At 40.7% G+C, this 20,224-nt stretch overlaps 2 protein-coding genes across 4 annotated transcripts; both read left to right on the top strand.

Moving 5' to 3' along the window:
* Positions 1-2,534: 2,534 nt before the first annotated feature.
* Positions 2,535-4,462, top strand: LOC109163544 (protein argonaute 2-like). Its single transcript, XM_019312292.1, has 2 exons — positions 2,535-3,108; positions 4,254-4,462. The coding sequence occupies exons 1-2, from the start codon at positions 2,535-2,537 to the stop codon at positions 4,460-4,462; spliced, it is 783 nt and encodes a 260-aa protein (XP_019167837.1).
* Positions 4,463-7,594: 3,132 nt separating this feature from the next.
* On the top strand, positions 7,595-12,974 carry LOC109163529 (syntaxin-32-like). 3 transcript variants are annotated; one of them, XR_002051291.1, is made up of 6 exons: positions 7,595-7,806; positions 10,596-10,842; positions 11,095-11,650; positions 11,886-12,065; positions 12,170-12,301; positions 12,754-12,974. XR_002051291.1 is itself a non-coding variant. In XM_019312279.1 (2 exons), the coding sequence occupies exons 1-2, from the start codon at positions 7,725-7,727 to the stop codon at positions 10,793-10,795; spliced, it is 282 nt and encodes a 93-aa protein (XP_019167824.1). In that variant the 5' UTR covers positions 7,595-7,724; the 3' UTR covers positions 10,796-10,955. The 3 variants fall into 3 exon arrangements, 1 of the variants encoding a protein (XP_019167824.1); XR_002051290.1 differs by having other exon boundaries at positions 12,170-12,517; XM_019312279.1 differs by lacking the exons at positions 11,095-11,650; positions 11,886-12,065; positions 12,170-12,301; positions 12,754-12,974 and having other exon boundaries at positions 10,596-10,955.
* Positions 12,975-20,224: the final 7,250 nt, after the last annotated feature.

The following is a 20,224-nucleotide window of genomic DNA, read 5'->3' as shown; positions in this document are numbered from 1 at the left end:
CAAACAATAATGATTGCATATAATAGGCATATATGAAAAATTAGGAAGAATAATTAATTGGGTTGAGAATTTTGATTAGCCTTTGTTCTTCATAATAGGCATATATGAAAAATTAGGAAGAATAATTAATTGGGTTGAGAATTTTGATTAGCCTTTGTTCTTCATCTATTTCATTCGTAGGTTATAGTAGTGTTTCTTGCGGACATCAATGATCTTGTGATGGTACGAATGTAAGATTTTTTCTAATAATATATATTATATATTATATTATATATTAGGGTCTTAATTAAGTGGAACAAGTTAATTTATCAGGCTTATTAAGTGGTCTGATTGGACTGAATAACTAGAAATTGTTATTCAACCTGACTCTGTGTGGGTCGTTATATCGTGCACCGCGGTGCATAATCGATTATGCACCGCGCGACAGACACTACAGTGTATCTAAACCGACACTGGCTCACGTATTATTTTTATATTATCAAATGAAACTACAGTTATATCAAAATAATACTGTAGTTGTGGTGAAATGAAATTACAGTATATATAAAATGAAACTGAATAAGATTTCACATATTTGAGTGTATATTGTACAATGAAGCTGTAATTATATTCAAATGATCACGTAATTGTGTTTTAATGAAATTATAGTTTATATAAAATAAAATTAAATAACATTTTCACATATTTGAGTGTATAAATATTGAATGAAACTGTAGTTATATCGAAATGAAACTGTAATTGTGTTGAACTGAAATTGCAATGTATACAAAATGAAACTGAAGAACAGAGTTATTTTTTGCGAAGATTCTGTTTCTTTTCATTAAATAAAATGACGTCGTTTTGACAGTGTCGGTTTAGCCACACTGTAATGTCTGACGCGCGGTGCATAATCGATTATGCACCGCGGTGCGCAATATAATTTGCCACTCTGTGTGCATAATATAAACCTGGATTGATGGGATACAAGATATTCATTGTATAGCACATTCAGTTAAGGTACTCATACTGTTCAGTAGACACCAATACACTATCTAGGGTTCTGAGTCAAGTATGTGGCAAAATATGACTAATGGTCTACCGTTCAAGAGGCAACACAACAAGAACATCAATTGTGGCTACTTTCCCAAATGAGAGGTTATGGGTTCAATTTCTTAAAATTGTTTTTGGCCCCTTTACAATCTTAGGTGCCATTTGATTCACAGAATGTTAGATTGCTGTGAATGTTAGATTTCTGTGTTTGATTAAAATTGAGGTATCATGTTTGGTATATATATATATATATATATATACACACACACACTATAATATTCTTAACATATTTTCATATATTTTAATAAATTTAAAAATTAAAATGAATAAATAAAATAACGGTATCATATATAATTACTTGATTTTAAAATATTAACTAAAATTTTGAACTTAAGAAACAAAATTATTTTGTATGCTAACATAATGTAATAAAAATAAAAAATACATAATTACAAATATATATATATATATATATATATATATATATATATATATATATATATATAGCTAACATAAAATATATATTTTTAAATAATTAGAATTAAAATGACAAAATTTATAAATATCCAAGGTTATCTTACGTAACCTAAGAAAGGGAATGGAATCACATTTCTTTCAAAATCGTATGTGAAGGAAATGTTCTATTCTTTGAAAAATGTTATATTTCCTAAGATGATAGAACGACCAAATATATGAATGTAAGCTTTGAAATGTCACATTCCCTTGGTTATGTTATATAACCTGAACCAAACGCTCTCTTAGGGTGTGTTTGGTTCACCAGAAATTAAAATCAAAGTTATAGTTAGTGTTTGATTGACAACTTTTTAAAATACAACTATGAGATTTGATTATGTTAGGACTACTTGTTATAGTCTACTAGGACTCTTCTACTTACTTCTATATCTATGTTGTACAGACCTTTTGTTATGTAACTTCTGTTAATCTAATCCTCATCTGGTATCAGTTTTGTCTAGGTTCTCTCCATGGCAGGTCTTAATGATGATGGTTCTGTTCGTGATTCTACCGAACGGACTGTTACTGAGCCTGCTCCTACCCTCGTTTCATCCCATTCAAACTTATCTTCCGCGCACCACTTTGTTTCGTTGAAACTTACTTCCCGGAATTATTTATTCTGGCGAATGCAGATGATTCCGTTCTTGGATGGTCAGGGGCTACTTGGTTACGTTGATGGGTCCCTGCCTTGTCCGACGGCGGCGACGTCGGTGGCTTCGACGGCAGACAGCGCCGGTGGGGCTGTCCCCTCTCTTTCCGTTCAACAGATGTGGCGCCGGCAAGACCAGGCTATATTATCTCTCTTGATATCGTCTCTGTCCGAGGAGACGCTTCCTCTGGCCGTTGGCCGGACCTTTTCTCGGCAATTATGGTTGGCTGTTGAACAGTCCCTAGGCTCCGCTACTCGTTCTCGGGCGCTATGACTGTTGGGCGAGCTTCAAGGGCTCCGGCAAGGAGGGGCGTCTGTAGCCGATTACCTTAGCCGAGCTCAAATGTTGGTGGAGGATCTTGCTCTTGCTGGACGGCCAGTCACACTCGACGACCAGAACCTGTATGTGTTCCGTGGTCTGAGGCCGGAGCTCCGTCCCTTGGGTGCTCCATTGACCCGTGGTGCTCCGGTCACCTTGACGGAGCTATCCGATTATTTGGTGTCGCAGGAATTTATTTGTGCTGATGACGGTGGTGCTCTAGTGGCTATGGCGGCGAGGCGAGGTCGCGGTGGTCGGGGAGCTGGCGGCCAGTCGCGCGGCAACAGTGACTCCGGTGGTGGCGGTCGTGGTCGTCACGGTCGTGGGCGTGGCAGAGGACGCAACCAAACTGTGCGGTGTCAGCTTTGCAATAGTCAAGGCCATTCTGCTCTTTCCTGCTTTCGCCTGAGCCAGTACGCGTCAAACCCGAGTCCGCAGGCGCATATGGCCTATTCGGCCGGTGATGGTGGTTCGGATGGGCCGCACCAATGGTTCCCGGACACCGGGGCTACGAACCATGTTACTCCGGATGCATCCGTGCTCTCTTCGGCTACTCCGTATTATGGTTCTGACACTCTACGGGTCGGCAACGGTATAGGTTTGCCCATATTTAGTGTTGGTTCCACCTCGATAGCTTCGCCGTCTAGATTATTTTCGTTAAATAATGTGTTGCATGTCCCCGGTCTTTCGTCCTCGTTGTTGTCTGTTTAGAAATTCGCTAAAGATAATAACGTCTTTTTTGAATTTCATCCGTCGTTTTTTTTTTTTTTTTGTGAAGGATCGTTTGACCAGGGAGGTTCTTTTTAAGGGGCATGCTTCCGGGGGGTTGTATTCTTGGCCGTCGTCAAGTTCTGCGCCTACTGCGTTTGTTGCGCGTGCGTCTTCGTCTATTTGGCACTTGCGGCTTGGCCATCCACACGCACGTGTTTTGCGTCAAGTGTTGCAATTGTCTGGTGTTAGTTCGTTTAGTCAAAATAATGTGTCAGATATATGTTCTGCTTGTCAGTTAGGGAAATCCTCCCGATTCCCTTTACCCCGTGTTGATTCATCTAGTACTCATGTTTTGTAATTAATTTATATGGATATTTGGGGCCCTGCGCCTGTTGTGTCTGCAAATGGGTACCGTTACTTTGTTTTGTTTGTTGACGATTTTACTCGTTATGTTTGGTTTTATCCTATCCGGCTTAAAACTGATATTTATTCTATATTTGAGCGGTTTCGGTCACTTGTTGAGCGGTCTTTCTCCCGCAAAATTATTTCCATTCAATCCGATTTAGGGGGAGAGTATAAGAAGCTCTACTCTACGTTTGTATCGTTGGGTATTCGTCACAGGCAGTCCTGTGCGTATACGCACGAGCAGAACGGTCGTGTGGAGCGTTGTCATAGGCATGTCGTTGAGACTGGTCTAGCATTGATGGCTCATGCGTCTGTCCCTACTCGTTTTTGGGACTATGCGTTTGAGACCGCCGTGTATCTTATAAACAAAATGCCTACTCGACCGGTCTCCTCTGTCATACTCCTTTCTGCGTGTGTTCGATTCTCTTTGCTTTCCGTTGCTTCGTCCATATAACCGTAACAAACTTGAATATCGGTCTGCTCCTTGTGTTTTTCTGGGGTATCCGGATTCGTTCCGAGGCTATCGTTGTTTGGATATCTGCACTAATAAGGTTTTCATCTGCCGCCATGTGCGGTTTTATGAGTTTGTTTTTTCGTTTGCTTCTCCTATTGATTCACAAGTTTCAGGTCCGGCTCCGGAGGTGCCGTGGGGTGTTGCTCCTGTTCCACTTTCTCACCCTGTTACGGCGGATGATTCGGATGATGTTGTTGAGCCGCCCGTGGTTGATTCGGATGTTGTTGGTTGTGGTGCTACGGATAGTGAGCGCACGGTCACGGCTCCCGTGCGTGGTCGGTCGCGCCGTGCAGCGCGGCTGCTCTGCCCTGGTCTCATGTGATGGCCACCCGCAGCCGAGGTCCTACTGAGCATGTGGCTTTGGTCTCTACGACTGATAACTCTGATCCTACTTGTTACACTCAGGCGGCCCGGCATCCTGAGTGGCGTGCGGCTATGGATGCGGAGTTTAACGCTTTACTTCTGAATTGCACATGGCGGTTGGTGCCTTACACTCCAGGTATGAATGTTGTTGGGTGTAAGTGGGTCTTCAGGACTAAGCGCAAGGCTGATGGTTCGATAGAGCGACACAAGGCGAAGCTGGTGGCTAAAGGTTTTAATCAGGTGGCTGGACAGGATTTTTCGGACACATTCAGTCCTGTTATCAAGCCCACGACTGTTCGTCTTCTTCTCTCGCTCGCCGTATCCCGGGGTTGGATCATCCGTCAGTTGGATGTCCACAATGCCTTCCTGAATGGCACTCTAGCTGAGATTGTGTGCATGCGGCAGCCGCCAAGGTATGAGGACAAGGCATCTCCTGGTCACGTCTGTCTACTTCAGCGGTCTCTGTACGGGCTGAAGCAGGCTCCCCGTGCTTGGTTCACACGGCTGCACACTTTTCTGGTCTCAATTAGTTTTGTTCCTTCTAAAACTGATGTTTCCTTGTTTTATTATTCTCATGGTGGTGTGCAGCTTTACTTTCTTGTGTATGTGGACGACATTCTCGTTATGGGGTCAGATTCGGCTCGTGTGACGGGGCTCGTGGCTCAATTGGCGGCAGAGTTTAAGATTCGTGACATGGGGTCTCCGTCCTTCTTCCTTGGGATTGAGACTGTTTCTCTGTCCGATGGTTTGCTGCTCTCTCAGCGGCGCTATATGAGTGATATTTTGAAGCACGCCGGTATGGTTGATTGTAAGCCCGTTGCTACTCCTGTGTCTCTTGCGGTGACTGATGATTCTGCGTCGGCTCCTTTTGATGATCCTACTCAATACCGCAGTCTGGCCGGGGCACTTCAGTATCTTACAGTTACTCGTCCGGACTTGTCATATGCGGTGAACCTGCTTTGTCAGCACATGCATACTCCCACTGTGGCGCATTGGGGGATGCTAAAACGGGTGTTACGGTATGTCAAGGGTACTAGTGACTTGGGTCTGCTTGTCAGACGTGCTGTTTCCACTGATATTCATGCATTCTCGGACTCGGATTGGGCCGGTAATCCGACTGATTGCAAGTCGACGAGTGGGTTTGCTGTCTACCTAGGTGGCAATCTCGTTTCTTGGTCCTGTCGCAAGCAACATACAGTGGCTCGCTCGTCAACAGAAGCTGAGTACAAGGCCTTAGCGGATGTGTCTGCGGAAGTGACCTGGCTTGTGTCATTGCTGAGGGAGATTGGAATGTCTCCGGAGTCTCCGCCCAAACTGTGGTGTGATAACTTGGGCGCCACCTATCTCTGCGCTAACCCGGTATTTCATGCGCGAACAAAGCATGTGGAGATTGACTACCACTTTGTTCGTGACAAAGTCTCCAAGAAGGAGATTCAGGTTCATTTCATCTCCACGAAGGATCAGCTGGCTGATATTTTCACTAAAGCACTTCCGTCTACCCGGTTTCGTTTTCTGCGTGGCAAGCTTAATGTTGCAGCTAGTTCACCTTAAGCTTGAGGGGGAGTGTTAGGACTACTTGTTATAGTCTACTAGGACTCTTCTACTTACTTCTATATCTATGTTGTACAGACCTTTTGTTATGTAACTTCTGTTAATCTAATCCTCATCGATTACACCTTCAATTCAAAACCTTATTTCCTAATTAAAAACGCGTATAATTCCATCTTACTATTAATTTGACTTTTAAGTTTGGATTGGTGCTTTTAGATTTTTGTTTTGATTTTTTTTTTGTTTATATTGGTACTTTGAATGTCATTATATTATGATCAATTGATTTAATTTTTAATTTTTGTATTTTTAAATTCTTTATTATCATTATAGAGTCATACATAACAAAACATCAATGTTGGTAATCATTCAAATGGATCGTTATGCCTTGGAACCGTGTTCACCATCCATGGAAAACACAGTCCCAACGGTGTTAGTACACCGTTATTTTTTTTTTCCCTTAATTAATCGCGTGACTTTTCTTCTTTATTTTCACATTTCGTGGTTTCACTTTAATTTGAGGTGAGTAATGATTTCGGACATTCATAAATTATGAATCCATGCCTGCACATTCACTTTGGAACCATACCTACACATTCCCGTCCGAAACCATGGCTGCTCCTCTGTAGCGCAAGCTTCTTCAACATTCACAAATTATGAATTTTTTATGCCTGCACATTCACTTTGAAACCATGCCTACACATTCCCGTCCGAGACCATGGCTGCTCCTCTGTAGCGGAAGCTTCTTCAACATTCATAAATTATGAATTTTCTGTTATGAGATTATGAATTTTCTGTTATGAGAGTATGAATTTTCTGTTATGAGATTATGTATTTACAATAAATTCATAATCTCATAACAGAAAATTCATAATTTAATAAATGTTTTTCTTTTATGCAATTATGAATTTTCTGTTATGAGATTATGAATTTACAGTACATTCATAATCTCATAACAGAAAATTTATAATCTGACCAAACGCGCGCCGTTAACACCACATTCGTGATTTTTATTTTATTTTATGGTGAACACGTTTCCAGTACATAATTTGCCTAGTCAAATTCCACCTTACTACTAAACATGCAAAATATTTCCACCAAATCTATTACTATTACCAAATATTTAATTTCTCATTCCGATTCCATTTTTCTTGTGTGAACCAAACACATCCTTAAATAATTTTCAACACCTCAAGTCTCAAGAACCCACCAAATTACTGCCTTTGCCGCCATTCGTTGCGCTCTTGGAAATTGCTAACAAAGTTCTTACGGAAGTCACGGAACCTACTAAAATTGATCAATGGATGAATGTACATTCAATGCACAAATAATATTTTTAGTATATCAAAAATGTATTTTGTATTAAAAAAATATACATTATTTAAGTATTAAAAAAAATTATTTTATATAATATACATTAAATATACACATTATGTATTTTTAATATAATAAAAAAAATATACTTTTTTATTATGGTTTGTAGTTTGTACCTCACAATAATTTGCCGAAATTGATCGAAGCGTCTTGGAAGAAGGCCCACGGAGGAACGATTGCAACGTCCAGACCTTTACTACCGATATCAAAGATGCAAAATCGCTTGCTGTTACGGAGTCACAAATGGATTGAAACTTTTCTGAGGTGACTCATCAATTAAAGGTCAACATGTAGCGTTGATGGCCGCTGTTGCGGAATGGATTCCAGCGCTGATTTCAAATATATCCTCCAATGTTCCCTCGGCTCCAACCATCATTCCTGGTAATATCCTTCCTAAATCTTGTAATCCTTGCCTCCAATATGTTTGTGAAAATGCCGTAGTGAGTGATTTTGGAAAATTGATTGAAAACTCGGTGGATTTTGTGGCTTTGAATGCTAATAACGCTAAGATCAGTCTTAGGACTGATAATATTGTCAATTATGGTGAGAAAATTGTTAACGTTTACCCAACCCCTGATGTTAACGTTAATCAGGTGAAGTTTGCGTTGGTGAATTCTGCGAATATGAATGCTAATTTTGTTAATAAGAATGATGCAAATGTGAATGCTTATTCTGCCAATAGTAATGTGAATGCTAATGTTCGAATCGTATGTGGAAATGGCTGTGAGAATAATGCAATGAAAATAAAAGCTCCGGTTGCTAATATGAGATCTTGCACTACTCCAATTGGTTGTGAAATTGTGTCTATGAATGTGAGGTCTAGTACTGCTCCAACTTTTTGTGAAAATGTCCCTTTGAATGTTTATATATTGTAGAGTAGTATATTGTTAATGAATTATCCTCCACACATCACAAACTATCACCTTCTCAAGGATGCATGATAACCTCATTCCTATTTCCACTGGTAAAATCTTTATAAAGGAAAATAACCATTTGCTCCTTGTGTAGCAAGCCCATATTGCCAGTCAACTAGTCAAGTGGTATGAAGAATGCTCCATTAGGTCTAACTGCCTAAAACTGGGTAAAACTATATTAAACAATGATAATTATAAGTGTACAAATGATACACGTTTGACCTTATTATAATTTGCTAATTTATTTGACAAAAGTTAGAATTTATTTTAGCTATAAGTGTTGGATCGTCTCGTATCAGGATTTGCATTAGGATCTGTCTTAGTCTTGGTCTACGCTGGATCAGGGTCAGAGTGTATATTCCAACAGTCTACTAACCTTTTTCAGTTGAATTGAACTGTTATTCAGCTTTATTTGAATTATGTGGATGTTATTTATCAGTGGGTTGTGGTCATCATTTATTTGGGGAAAGTTGATTTCATGAAAACAAGTATAAAAGGATGATTTCTTTATCATTTCATTTCACGGATTTTAGAGGTATTATTCAGAGGGATATTCTATTTATACTAAATCAATTTATCATATTATAATCGTGGATTGAAGAGATGATCTAGCTGGATCAATCAACCTGAAACTGGTTCAGCAGGATTTGCGCCTGAAGAAGAAATAGGCATGCACGCTCCTTCCTAAGTTAGATGTTGTGAAGATTAAAGTTGGTTGTTGTGGCTAAGGCCGTGTGTATACAAACCCCCTTGCAATCTTGGTGAACATCTGGATTGGGCTAACGTGAGTTGCCCCGCAGACGTAGGAAGCTTCGCTCCGAACTGCGTGATCAATTTCTCTGTTCCGGATTTTAATTTCTTACCTTTAATTTGTTATTTGTTAATTCAAAAATTGACATAATTAATGGTACGTTAATTCCTTAATTAAAACCAAGTAGAACTTTAGGTATTGACTTGCATTCAAGACCCACGGTACAATTTTGAAATTGTACTGTGGGTTTTTAATGCAAGTTAAGCCTAGAGTTCTACTTAATTTTAATTAAGTAATTAACGTACCATTACTCCTGTTAATTTACGAACGAACAAACACAAATTAAAGGTAAGAAAGTAGAGCTAGGAGCACAGGAATTGTTCACGCAGTTCGGAGCTAAACTTCTACGTCTGCAAGGCTACTCACATCAGCCCAATCCACTAGATGTTCACCAAGATTACAAGGGGGTTTGATTACAAAGGCCTCAGCCACACAACCAACTTTAATCTTCACAACATCTAATTTAGGAGAGGTGCGTGCATGCCGATTTGCTTCGTCAAGCTTCAACACTGTTGCATCAACTTCAAGCAGACTGATCTAGCGAGAACATCACTTCAATACAAGATTATAAACTGATAAACTGATTTAATATAGATAGAATATTCCTTAGTCACCACTAAAAACCGTGAGCAAATAATGATAAAGAAACCATCCTTTTATACTCATTATCACGTAACCAACTTTTCCAAAAGAATGCTGTCCACGACCCTTTGATAAAAGACATCCACATACTTCAAACAAGACTGAATAATAGATCAATTCAATTGAATTTGGTTAGAAGATCGCTGGAAGATATACGCTGACCCTGATCCAGCGTAAACAGAGGCTGTGCCAAAATACTGAGGCAGAACTTGATAGGAGACGGTCCAAAGATTATATCTAATTAAATTCTAACCTATGACAAATAAATTAGCCAATAATAAAAAGGTTAAACGTGTATCATTTGTACACTTACAATAATAAAATGATCTTAAACAAAGTACCATAGATTCTAATATTGTAGAATTATATGAGAAATGTTTTTTGATTCAACATCACTTAGTGACACACTGACACTATTGTTTATTCCCTTGTGGCTATATCATCAATAAGAGAACTTGTAGAATTTTTTATTTGTTTGGTTGATGTCATTACTAATTTGTGATTGAGTAAAAGACATTTTTGGTCCTAAACTTTTAGTGGCTTGGACAATTTTAGTCCTCCATAAATTTTTTTTTCATTTTTTGGACAGACTTATTTTGACGATGACAATTTTGGTCCTCCGTCTATTATGTTGTTAGTTGACCGTTTAAATGAGGGGTATTTGTGTCAATTCAGCTTATTCTCCCTCAGAACAACTTCGCCATCTGAAAGCTTCCAAAATTGGGTTGTGTTTATCATTTTTTTTCCATAATCACATAACCAACTTGGTTTTTAAAATCCTAATTATTTCTGTGTTTTTACAGTGGCAAAAAGAACATCAGTTTTTTATGATCCAACGATAGAGATTCAAGAGTTGACAGCTGTGATCAAGCAGGACATCTCTGCACTTAATGCCGCTGTAGTAGATCTGCAACTCCTTAGCAACTCCCAAAATGAAAGTGGAAGTATGTCTACAGACACAATGACCCATACAACCACTGTGACAACCTTAAAAATCGCTTAATGAGCACCACAAAGGAGTTCAAAGAGGTCCTCACCATTCGGACCGAGGTATATTGACCTCTCTTGCACATGACTTCAATGAGCCATTGAACGTTCATGAGAACAGAATGCAGCTATTTTCTTCAAATGCATCAAAAGAGTCCACTAATCCTTTCATTCGCCAGCGCCCCTTAGAGTCCTGAGCAGCTACTAGTAGCTCTGCATTAGTATCTCCCCTTTCATGGGTTAATAACTCTGCATTCTCATCTCAGTTACCTCTTAGGTATAGTAACACACCTAAACTATACATTTATTATCCAGGTTCATGTACCTTATCTATGTGGATTTCTATGGAGGAGAAGACAGAAAGGATGTTATCCATCACCCTTGACATCTCAGGATTGAAAATGTCCTGCTAAACTATACAACCGCAATTTACTTCTCCCAGAATCATTGTGGTTGTTTCCTTTTGATCCTCTTTCCAACTCTGGCGAGTTCATTTTCTCTGACGACTACGTTTCTCCGCCGCCACCACCACCACCACCGGAATATTCCTTTCCCTAGGAACTCGAATTCCAAACCCACCCAAACGCCAGAAGCTCTATCACGACCATTTCCCACCGGAAATTACCAGAATTGTTTCGGCGTCGCTGTCATTCCGAACCTTCCTCTAATCCAAGACTTGAAGCCTCCGCCGCCGCCTCCTTCATCGTCATTGCCGTAGGAGAGCCTTTTGACTAGAGCGGTTCCTTCCCTGCGTAATGTGATCGCAGGGAGACTGAGGTGGCGAAGAAGAACAATAGAGGAAAGTGTGGCGTGAAGACGTTGTCGGCTCAGAGCATTGCGGCGATGAACACTGTTTGGAAACTTTCAGATGGTAAAGACGTAAAGTTGTTCTATAGTAGAATAAGTTGAATTGACACAAATACCCTTTATTTAGACAGTCAACTAACGACATAATAGACGGAGGACCAAAATTGTCCTCATCACAATAAGTTTGTCCAAAAATGGCAATTTTTTTTTATGGAGGACTAAAATTGTCCAAGCCACTATAAGTCTAGGACCAAAAATTTCTTTTACCCTTTGTGATTACTGCTCTTCTCTTCTTTTAGGCAGTGGCAGAAATAGGTAAGGCATCAAAACATGAGGCTAGTTCTCTGCCTGATCAATCACTGTCATTTTGCAAGAACGTGAAACCTAAAATGTTTGATTTAAAGAAAAAACGGGAAGGCTCTCAAATAAGACAAGACCCTTCAGTGATGATGAAATTGATATGGACTCAAGAGAACCTGGTTAGTAACTAGTTGATTTAATTATGTTTGGTGATATGTCATATAAAACCTCTGTAATTTGGTTGCATGAAAAATTTGCATTTGACAACATATTGTTCTTGCAGGAATAATTATCCATTCCAATGATCCTGACATGCAAATAGAAGAATGGAAGTCTATGGCAGGTTCATGTTTATTTGCAGCAACTCCATTGCTTTGAACACATTCCATGCTTGCTAGCACTTGACATAGTTGAGGTATGATGAGTATCCCATATTTGCTTATTGCATTTATGTAAACTACATATATTAAAATGCTTGCATAACAATGATAATATTTATTCCATGTCTATGGCAAATGGCTGAGCACAAATCCCATTACTGGAGAAAGGGGAAGCTGAACAAAGGGTGCCATAAAAGTCACCACATTGTTCAGAGTGACTGCTCTAGAGTTCAGTTTAGCCTAGCGGCAGGGTAAGTACCTTGCCAGGCATGTGGCTTAGGTTCATATCCAATATCCTTCATGAAGCACAAGCTGGGTCAAATAGGATCTTATTAAGATTGCTTATAATTTTTTTTTTCTCAAATATCAATGCATTACTAACTATTCAATAAAAAGATTTATGATATTCATGCACATGCTTTTCTACTTCTTGAACCATGGGGGCATTTTCGTTGGTTTTTTTATTTGATTGTTTAATGTTGTCTAGGATGGCATATTTGTGATTGCAAAGGTGGCGGAAGCCTACAAGCACAAGAAAGAATCTAAGGAGGCAATTGAACATGCATTTAGTTTGTGTTCATTTCATTATCTTGGGGATACTTTAGATGATGATGAAACTGTGGAGAATAGATTACTCCCAGCTGCAAATAAAATATGGTCTTTCTTGGTTTCTTGTGTTTGAAATAAGAATCCCCTGGTGAGTGATTATCATTGTGATTAAGCTTTAATTTCTCTTTACCATCACATTACAGTACTGATGATTCTAAGGTGCATAAAAGTTACATGTACATAATAGTAATTGTTAGGATTAGTGGTAATTTATGCAATATAGTATAGAGAAAAATGCCATGGAGTAGCATATAATCTATGGCATGACAGATAAATTTTGTACACCATATTGTAATGCCTCCAATATCTATATATATAAGATAAATTGTTAATGCACAAATATTATTTAACATGTATAGACTCCTCGTCAACCGGGTAGTAACCAATGTTGTTTCCATGTCATGACTTACATGAGAACTTTAATTGAGCATGTGTCAGATATTGATGATAAAGAATATGTTCAAGCACTAGTAAGATTTTTATCATATTTTTTATTATTATTTCAATTATTTTTATAAAATTAATCATATTGTGGTTATGCTAAGTACTATAATAAGGAAATTTTTTATATATTTACTATCCATATATTTTTGACATGTAGTTCAAACAAGCTGTTTACAACAAATTAAAATGGATATTGATCTAGTATGTGCATTCAGAATGGTCAGATTGTGTATCAAGTTATATACTTATATAGAGTAGGAATGCATTTGATTAGAACTTTGTGAACAATATTTAGACTTGGTGATTGGAAGTGTTCATTTTATTTTGAAGTAGATGGTGAATTCTTGTGTATTTTGAAATATTTTACATACGTGTAGAAGATGATTGTACTAATGAATTGACGCTTTGGTATTTATAGTGTTTGGATAATTTTTTTTATTATATTATTATGTTTAAAATCAAAGCAGGTTAAAAACGGCGATTTAAGTCTATAAATGTGAGAATAATGGTTTTTAATCATTGTTTTTGATATATAAACGGTTAAAAATTGTTGTCTATGTTTGTAATTTTCAACATTATAGGTTTTAACAACGCTCAACAGGCAATGATTTTTTTTTTTTTTTTAGCCGGTGTCTTATATATCAAAGACAATGATTAAAGACCGTTGTCTATGATGAGTGAAAGAGTTTGTTGTGTATTCAATATCTAAAAAGATAATACAATAATACAGAATACAAGTAATGTAAGTATTAGTTAAGTCAAACTAAACATAACCACATATATTCCTATTATCTCTAACATTCCCCCTCCCCCCCCCCCCCCCCCCCCCCCCCCTCTTGGAAACAACATTGACCTTGTCCCGAAGAGACCCAAAACGTGGAGTCGGCAACAGCTTTGTGAAAATATTAGCTAGTTGATCCTTTGTAGACACAAAATTGACTTGAAACTCCTCGGAAGCAACCTTGTCGCGGACAAAGTGATAGTCGATTTTTACATGTTTGGTCCTGACGTGAAAAAGGGTGTTGGCACATAAGTAGGTGGCACCAAGATTGTCACACCAGAGAGAGGCTGGATGACCAGAATGTAGACCAAGGTCGCATAACAGCGACATAATCCACGCGTAACCTCGGTCGAAACATCAGCTAGCCCATTGTATTCAGCCTCAGTCGAAGATCGGGCTACAGTGCGTTGCTTGCGAGACACCCAAGAAACCAAGTTGGAACCAAGAAATACTGCGTACCCACTGTTTGACTTCCGGTCAATAGGACAACCGGCCCAATCTGAATCTAAAAAGCATGAATATCACACGAGGGCGAAGCAGACAGGTATAAATCATAGTCTAGCGTGCCTCTAACATAACGTAAGACATGTTTGAGAAGCCCCCAGTGTTTTTCGGTGGGGTATGCATAAATTGACACAGCCGGTTAGCCGCGTAGGAAAGATCAAGCCGAGTGATAGTCAAATATTACAAAGCACCTACTAAGCGTTGGTACTAAGTGCGATTATCAAAGAGCTCAGTTGAAAGAGCCACAGCCTGTGTAACTGACGTGGGAGTTGCAAGTGGCTTGCAGTCAGTCATACCTGTTCGGTTCAACAGATCACCCATATAACGACACTGAGGGAGAACTAGGCCCCCGTCTACAGATAGGGTCTCAATGCCAAAAAAAAAACTCGGCGTGCCTAGATCCCTTATCTTAAAGGTAAAGGAGAGACTCAACATAAGTGTGTCAATTAAGGCGGAGTCGTTACCCATAATAATGATGTCATCCACATAAACAACAGGAACACTCGGGAGGTGCCAATCGTGTAGTGAAATAGGGATACATCATTCTTGGATCCGGCAAAACCTGTAGAGAGCAGAAAATCGTGTAGGCGTTTGAACCAGGCCCAGGGCGCCTATTTCAGCCCATACAGAGAACGTTGGAGCCGGTAGACGTGATCGGGATGCCCAGGATCCTCATACCCCGGAGGCTGCCGCATCAACACGGTTTCAGCCAAGTGCCCGTTGAGGAAGGCATTGTGGACATCTAGTTGACGTAGGGTCCAGCCACGGGATACTGCAAGAGAAAACAACATGCGTTCCGTAGTCGGTTTGACTACGGGACTAAATGTGTCGAAAAAGTCTTCCCCAGCGACCTGATTGAACCCCTTTGTGACCAGGCGCGCCTTATAGTGCTCTATAGACCCGTCCGCCTTGCGTTTGGTGCGGTATACCCACTTGCACCTAATTATATTCATGTCCGGCTCAGCCGGAACAAGTGACTAGGTATTATTGTGCAATAGTGCATTGAACTCTTGGTCCATGGCATCACGCCATTGTGGGTGACCAACGACTTGAGTGTAGCAAGTGGGGTCAACGGCATCACTGGACGCAGTTAGAGTATGGAATTGTTCACCAGTGCCCCGAGTCATGTGTCAAAGACGCATAACGTGAGCTTGCTGTTGTGGTTCACCGCCTGAACCACGCCTCTTGGTTGCACGAACTGGTGTAGCACCCTCTGTAGTCAATGGAGCAACTGTTGGAATCGTTGACTGATCAACAAGCACCACGGGGCCTGAACCCCAAGGTACACTAGAGTCGGGAAGCTGAACCACACCCTGCAATGGAGATGCTGATGCAAAAGGAAACACAGATTCATCAAATCTTACATGGCGACAGATAAAGGTTTTTCCAGTATTGAGGTTCATGCAACGATATCCCCTAAACTACGTAGGAAATCTTAAGAAGACACAAGGGGCAGATCGAAACTCTATCTTGTGCCGATTGTATCGCCAAAGATACGGGAAACAAAGACACCCAAAAGCCCGGAGGAATGTGTATGTAGGGGATGATTTATACAGACGGTAGTATGGACTGTCAAACTGTAAGACCGAAGAGGGTAGATGATTAATGAGGTAAGTAGTTGTTTCAAAGGCAGAATCCCAATGTTTTAAGGGAACCGAGTCTTCAGCCAGAAGAGCCAAATCGGTCTCGACAATTTGTCGATGCTGGCGCTCTACCCGACCATTTTGCTCGTGCGTGTAGACACAAGACTACCTGCGCATAATTTGAATTAGGATTTAAAGATAGCATGCAGACGACGATACTCACCCCTAAATCAGTCTGTATGGACTTAATAGAATGTGAGAACAAACGTTCTACCATAGCACGTGACAGGATAATAGGGCTGGCACCCGACCCGAATCACAAATGAGCATCTGACTCAGCATCACATGGGAACCCAACGAGCAGAACTCCAACGGTTAGAATCCAACAGGTGTCACATTTATTGTCATTGAAGCCACCTTTGATGCCACCATTGATGAGAGAGAGTTAAAGCATCAACGCCTCATTCATGTCTCTTCATGTTGTTACCGTTAGGACCTAGCATAAATAGAACTTCCCTCAGCTGAGCAGGGGACACACTGTACTTTCTATACTGAGACAAAGAGCAATACAACTATTGTTACTCTCTTTCACGGAACGTCATTCTAATATTATATTTCCGGTAACATTATTACCGTCATTGGTGCTCTCGTTGAGATAGGCTTTGGCCTAGGTTGGCAGAGGTGCATGCCTCCGGCCGAGGCGTCGCCTCGACCGATCGGTCGAGGCGACGCCTCGGCCACGATCGGTCGAGGCGACGCCTCGGCCACGATCAGTCGAGGCGACGCATCGGCCACGATCGGTCGAGGCGCAAGCCTCGGCCACGATCGGTCGAGGCGACGCCTCGGCCGGAGGCACGCACCTCTGCCAACCTAAGCCAAAGCCTATCTCGGCTAGCATAAGAAATAAAATAAAATCATATGTGATTAAAAACATATATATATATATATATATATATATATATATATATATATATATATATATATATATATATATATAATCACATATCCTAAATCAAGCAGGATTCTACACAGGATCAAGATAGATCCAGCCTTACTCCCAAGTCAACTCAAACACATCTGTTGACTCAGGAGTAGGGGGGACTGGTGACAGGATAATAGGGCTGGCACCCGACCCGGATCACAAATGAGCATCTGAATCAGCATCACATGGGAACCCAACGGGCAGAACTCCAACGGTTAGAATCCAACAGGTGTCACATTTATTGTCATTGAAGCCACCTTTGATGCCACCATTGATGAGAGAGAGTTAAAGCCTCAACGCCTCATTCATGTCTCTTCATGTTGTTACCGTTAGGACCTAGCATAAATAGAACTTCCCTCAGCTGAGCAGGGGACACACTGTACTTTCTATACTGAGACAAAGAGCAATACAACTATTGTTACTCTCTTTCACGGAACGTCATTCTAATATTATATTTCCGGTAACATTATTACCGTCAGCACGGAAATGTTCAAACACCTTATAAAAAACAGTCTTTAAACGCAAAAGGATAAAATCAACAAAAACGAGTATTATCATCTACGAATAAAACAAAATATCGAAAATTGTTCGAGCAAATAACAGGAGCAAGGCTCCAAATATCCGTGTACACAAGGTCCAAAACATTAGAACTAGAAGAGTCTACTCTATCTACAGGGAAACAGGAAGATTTGCCAAGTTGGCAAGCGGAACATAACCCCGACGAACCAGATTTATTTGGAAAAACTAGACACCCCAGGAGGACACGAGCATGCGGATGGCCCAACCGATGATGCGAAACCACGGACGAAGCATGGGCGGTCAAAAAGGCAAGGTGAGACCGTGGAACTGACAGTGTGTATAAGCCACTCGAACTGGGACCCCTAAGGAGCACTGCCTTGGTGATGCAATCCTTCACAACAAAAAACGAAGGGTGGAATTCGAAAAACACATTATTTTCATTAGTGAATCGATGGACAGACAAGAGAGACAGATAAATCAGGAACATGTAAGATATTTAACATATGTAAAGATTTAGAAACCGAGGGAATTGTAGCATGACCAATACGGGAAATACCCAAACCTGTTCCATTGCCAACCCGAAGGACGTCGCCGCCGGTATACTCCTCGGATTGCGCCATCATCGCGACATCCGGCGTTGCATGCGAAGAGGTACCAGTATCTAGATACCACGTCGTGACCTCCGCAGCAGCATTGTCGTCTCCACTCACCGTAACGTTGGCCTGGGCCGGTGGCTGGTCGGAATATCACATGAAGTAGTAGATGACCGTATGACCATGCGAACGACAGATCTAACAACGAGGAGAACCACCACGACCTCGCTGATTCCCACGTCCCTGACCACCGCGGGACTGCCGTCCTCCAGAACCACCATTGCCGATCTGTCGGTGACCACGTCCAACCATCATCGCCGTGGGAGACCCGCCAGGCAGCATCGCCGGATCCGGCGAAAAATGGTCGGAGAAAATAAACTATTGTGCTTGTAAGAAATCAAACAGTTGCGGGATGGATATAGGGGTACCTGAAACGGCAAGGGAGGCTGCCATGGCTCGGAACTCCAGGCGTAGCCCCCGAAAAACGTAGAGATTCTATTCGTCGAGCGACATGTGGTGGCTGGCCAGCGCGAGATCCTCCATTAGCAGTTGGGCTCGCCAAGATACTCCGCCGGTGTACTGTCACCTTGACGATGGGTTTGGAATTATCCGAGTAAGTTGAGGCAGCGCGCACGGGAAGATGAGCCTAGCGACGTTTCGATGGAGAGCCATACATCCCGAGCAGTGGAGTGGCCGACTGTGAGGTACATCACCTCTTCGGAAAGTGATGAGATGAGTAAGGAGATGATAGATTGGTCCTGTTGGACCCAAACAGCGAAGGCGGGGTTCTTCGTCGCTGAGGCTGCTTCGCCAGACGCACCGTTACCGGTGGTGGGTTCGAGAATCGACGGAGGACACGGAAAGCCGCCATCAACATAGCCTATAAGACCTTGGCCACGAAGGAAGGGAATGAGTTGGGTGCGCCAAAAAAGGTAATTCTGGATTGTTAATTTCATGAATACGAAGTGATGGGCGGAGAGGAGGGGGTTGGGGGCAGTCGCCGGTGATGGTACGGTGGTTACCGTGAGTGTCCAGAAGCACTGGTGGACATTGTCGACAGAGAGAGAGTGGGAGGGATAAGTCTATCGCTAACTAATACCAGATGAGTGTAAGAGTTTGTTGTGTATTTAATATATCAAAAGATAATACAGTAATACAGAATACAAGTAACGTAAGTATTCCTATACAATAGGCTACCAGTTAAGTCAAACTAAACATAACCACATATATTCCTATTATCTCTAACATCTATATATAGGCGTGGCTTTCAACAATACTTGTTTTAACAACAAACAATATACAACGGTTTTTAGCTGTTGTCTTATATAGAAGACAATGGTTAAAAATCGTTGTCTATGCATGCGACTTTCAACAATACCGATTTTAACAACATTCAGTAGACAACGCTTTTTACCCGTTATCTTTTCTAAAAAAGATAACGATTAAAACCGTTGTCTATGTGCATTTTTCTTGTAGTGAGACTTTACACGTCTTGTTATAGGCTTCGTTATAAAACAACTCTCTTTTCCCTTTTACAATAGACTTTAGTTGTCCTTTCTGTACAAGTGGGTGAACCTTAATTTAATTTATTTATACAATTTATACCCCAATAAGATCATGTGTTACATGACACATGTTAATTAAATAATATTAAATGTTGAAATTTTATTAACAATTTAATTACTCTCAATTATTGCACCAACAAATTAAACATTTAGATAACTCTTGGCCGCCAGAAGTGTTTAAATTTAGCGCCTACATATTTTTCACATGCATAGAAATTAATTACTATATATCAAGAAAACCTAATATATATGCATGCAATGGCGTAGGTAGATAAACTAGTACTGTACGTAGTGGGGAGATGAGTACGTACGTACAGTTGTGACATGAATACGAAGTGATGGGCGGAGGAGAGGTGGTTGGGGTCAGTCGCCGGTGAT

This window comes from Ipomoea nil, unplaced genomic scaffold (assembly GCF_001879475.1).
Source record: "Ipomoea nil cultivar Tokyo-kokei standard unplaced genomic scaffold, Asagao_1.1 scaffold3030, whole genome shotgun sequence".
NCBI lineage: Eukaryota > Viridiplantae > Streptophyta > Magnoliopsida > Solanales > Convolvulaceae > Ipomoea > Ipomoea nil.
This window is presented reverse-complemented; position numbering and strand designations above follow the sequence as displayed.

Coding starts and splice junctions, on each gene's coding strand:
- LOC109163544 (XM_019312292.1), top strand. CDS start 2,535: ATGTTGGTGGAGGATCTTGCTCTTGCTGGACGGCCAGTCACACTCGAC. Junction 3,109..4,253: donor ACGGGTCGGCAACGGTATAG/GTTTGCCCATAT, acceptor CACAAGTTTCAG/GTCCGGCTCCGGAGGTGCCG.
- LOC109163529 (XM_019312279.1), top strand. CDS start 7,725: ATGGCCGCTGTTGCGGAATGGATTCCAGCGCTGATTTCAAATATATCC. Junction 7,807..10,595: donor GGCTCCAACCATCATTCCTG/GTAATATCCTTC, acceptor GTGTTTTTACAG/TGGCAAAAAGAACATCAGTT.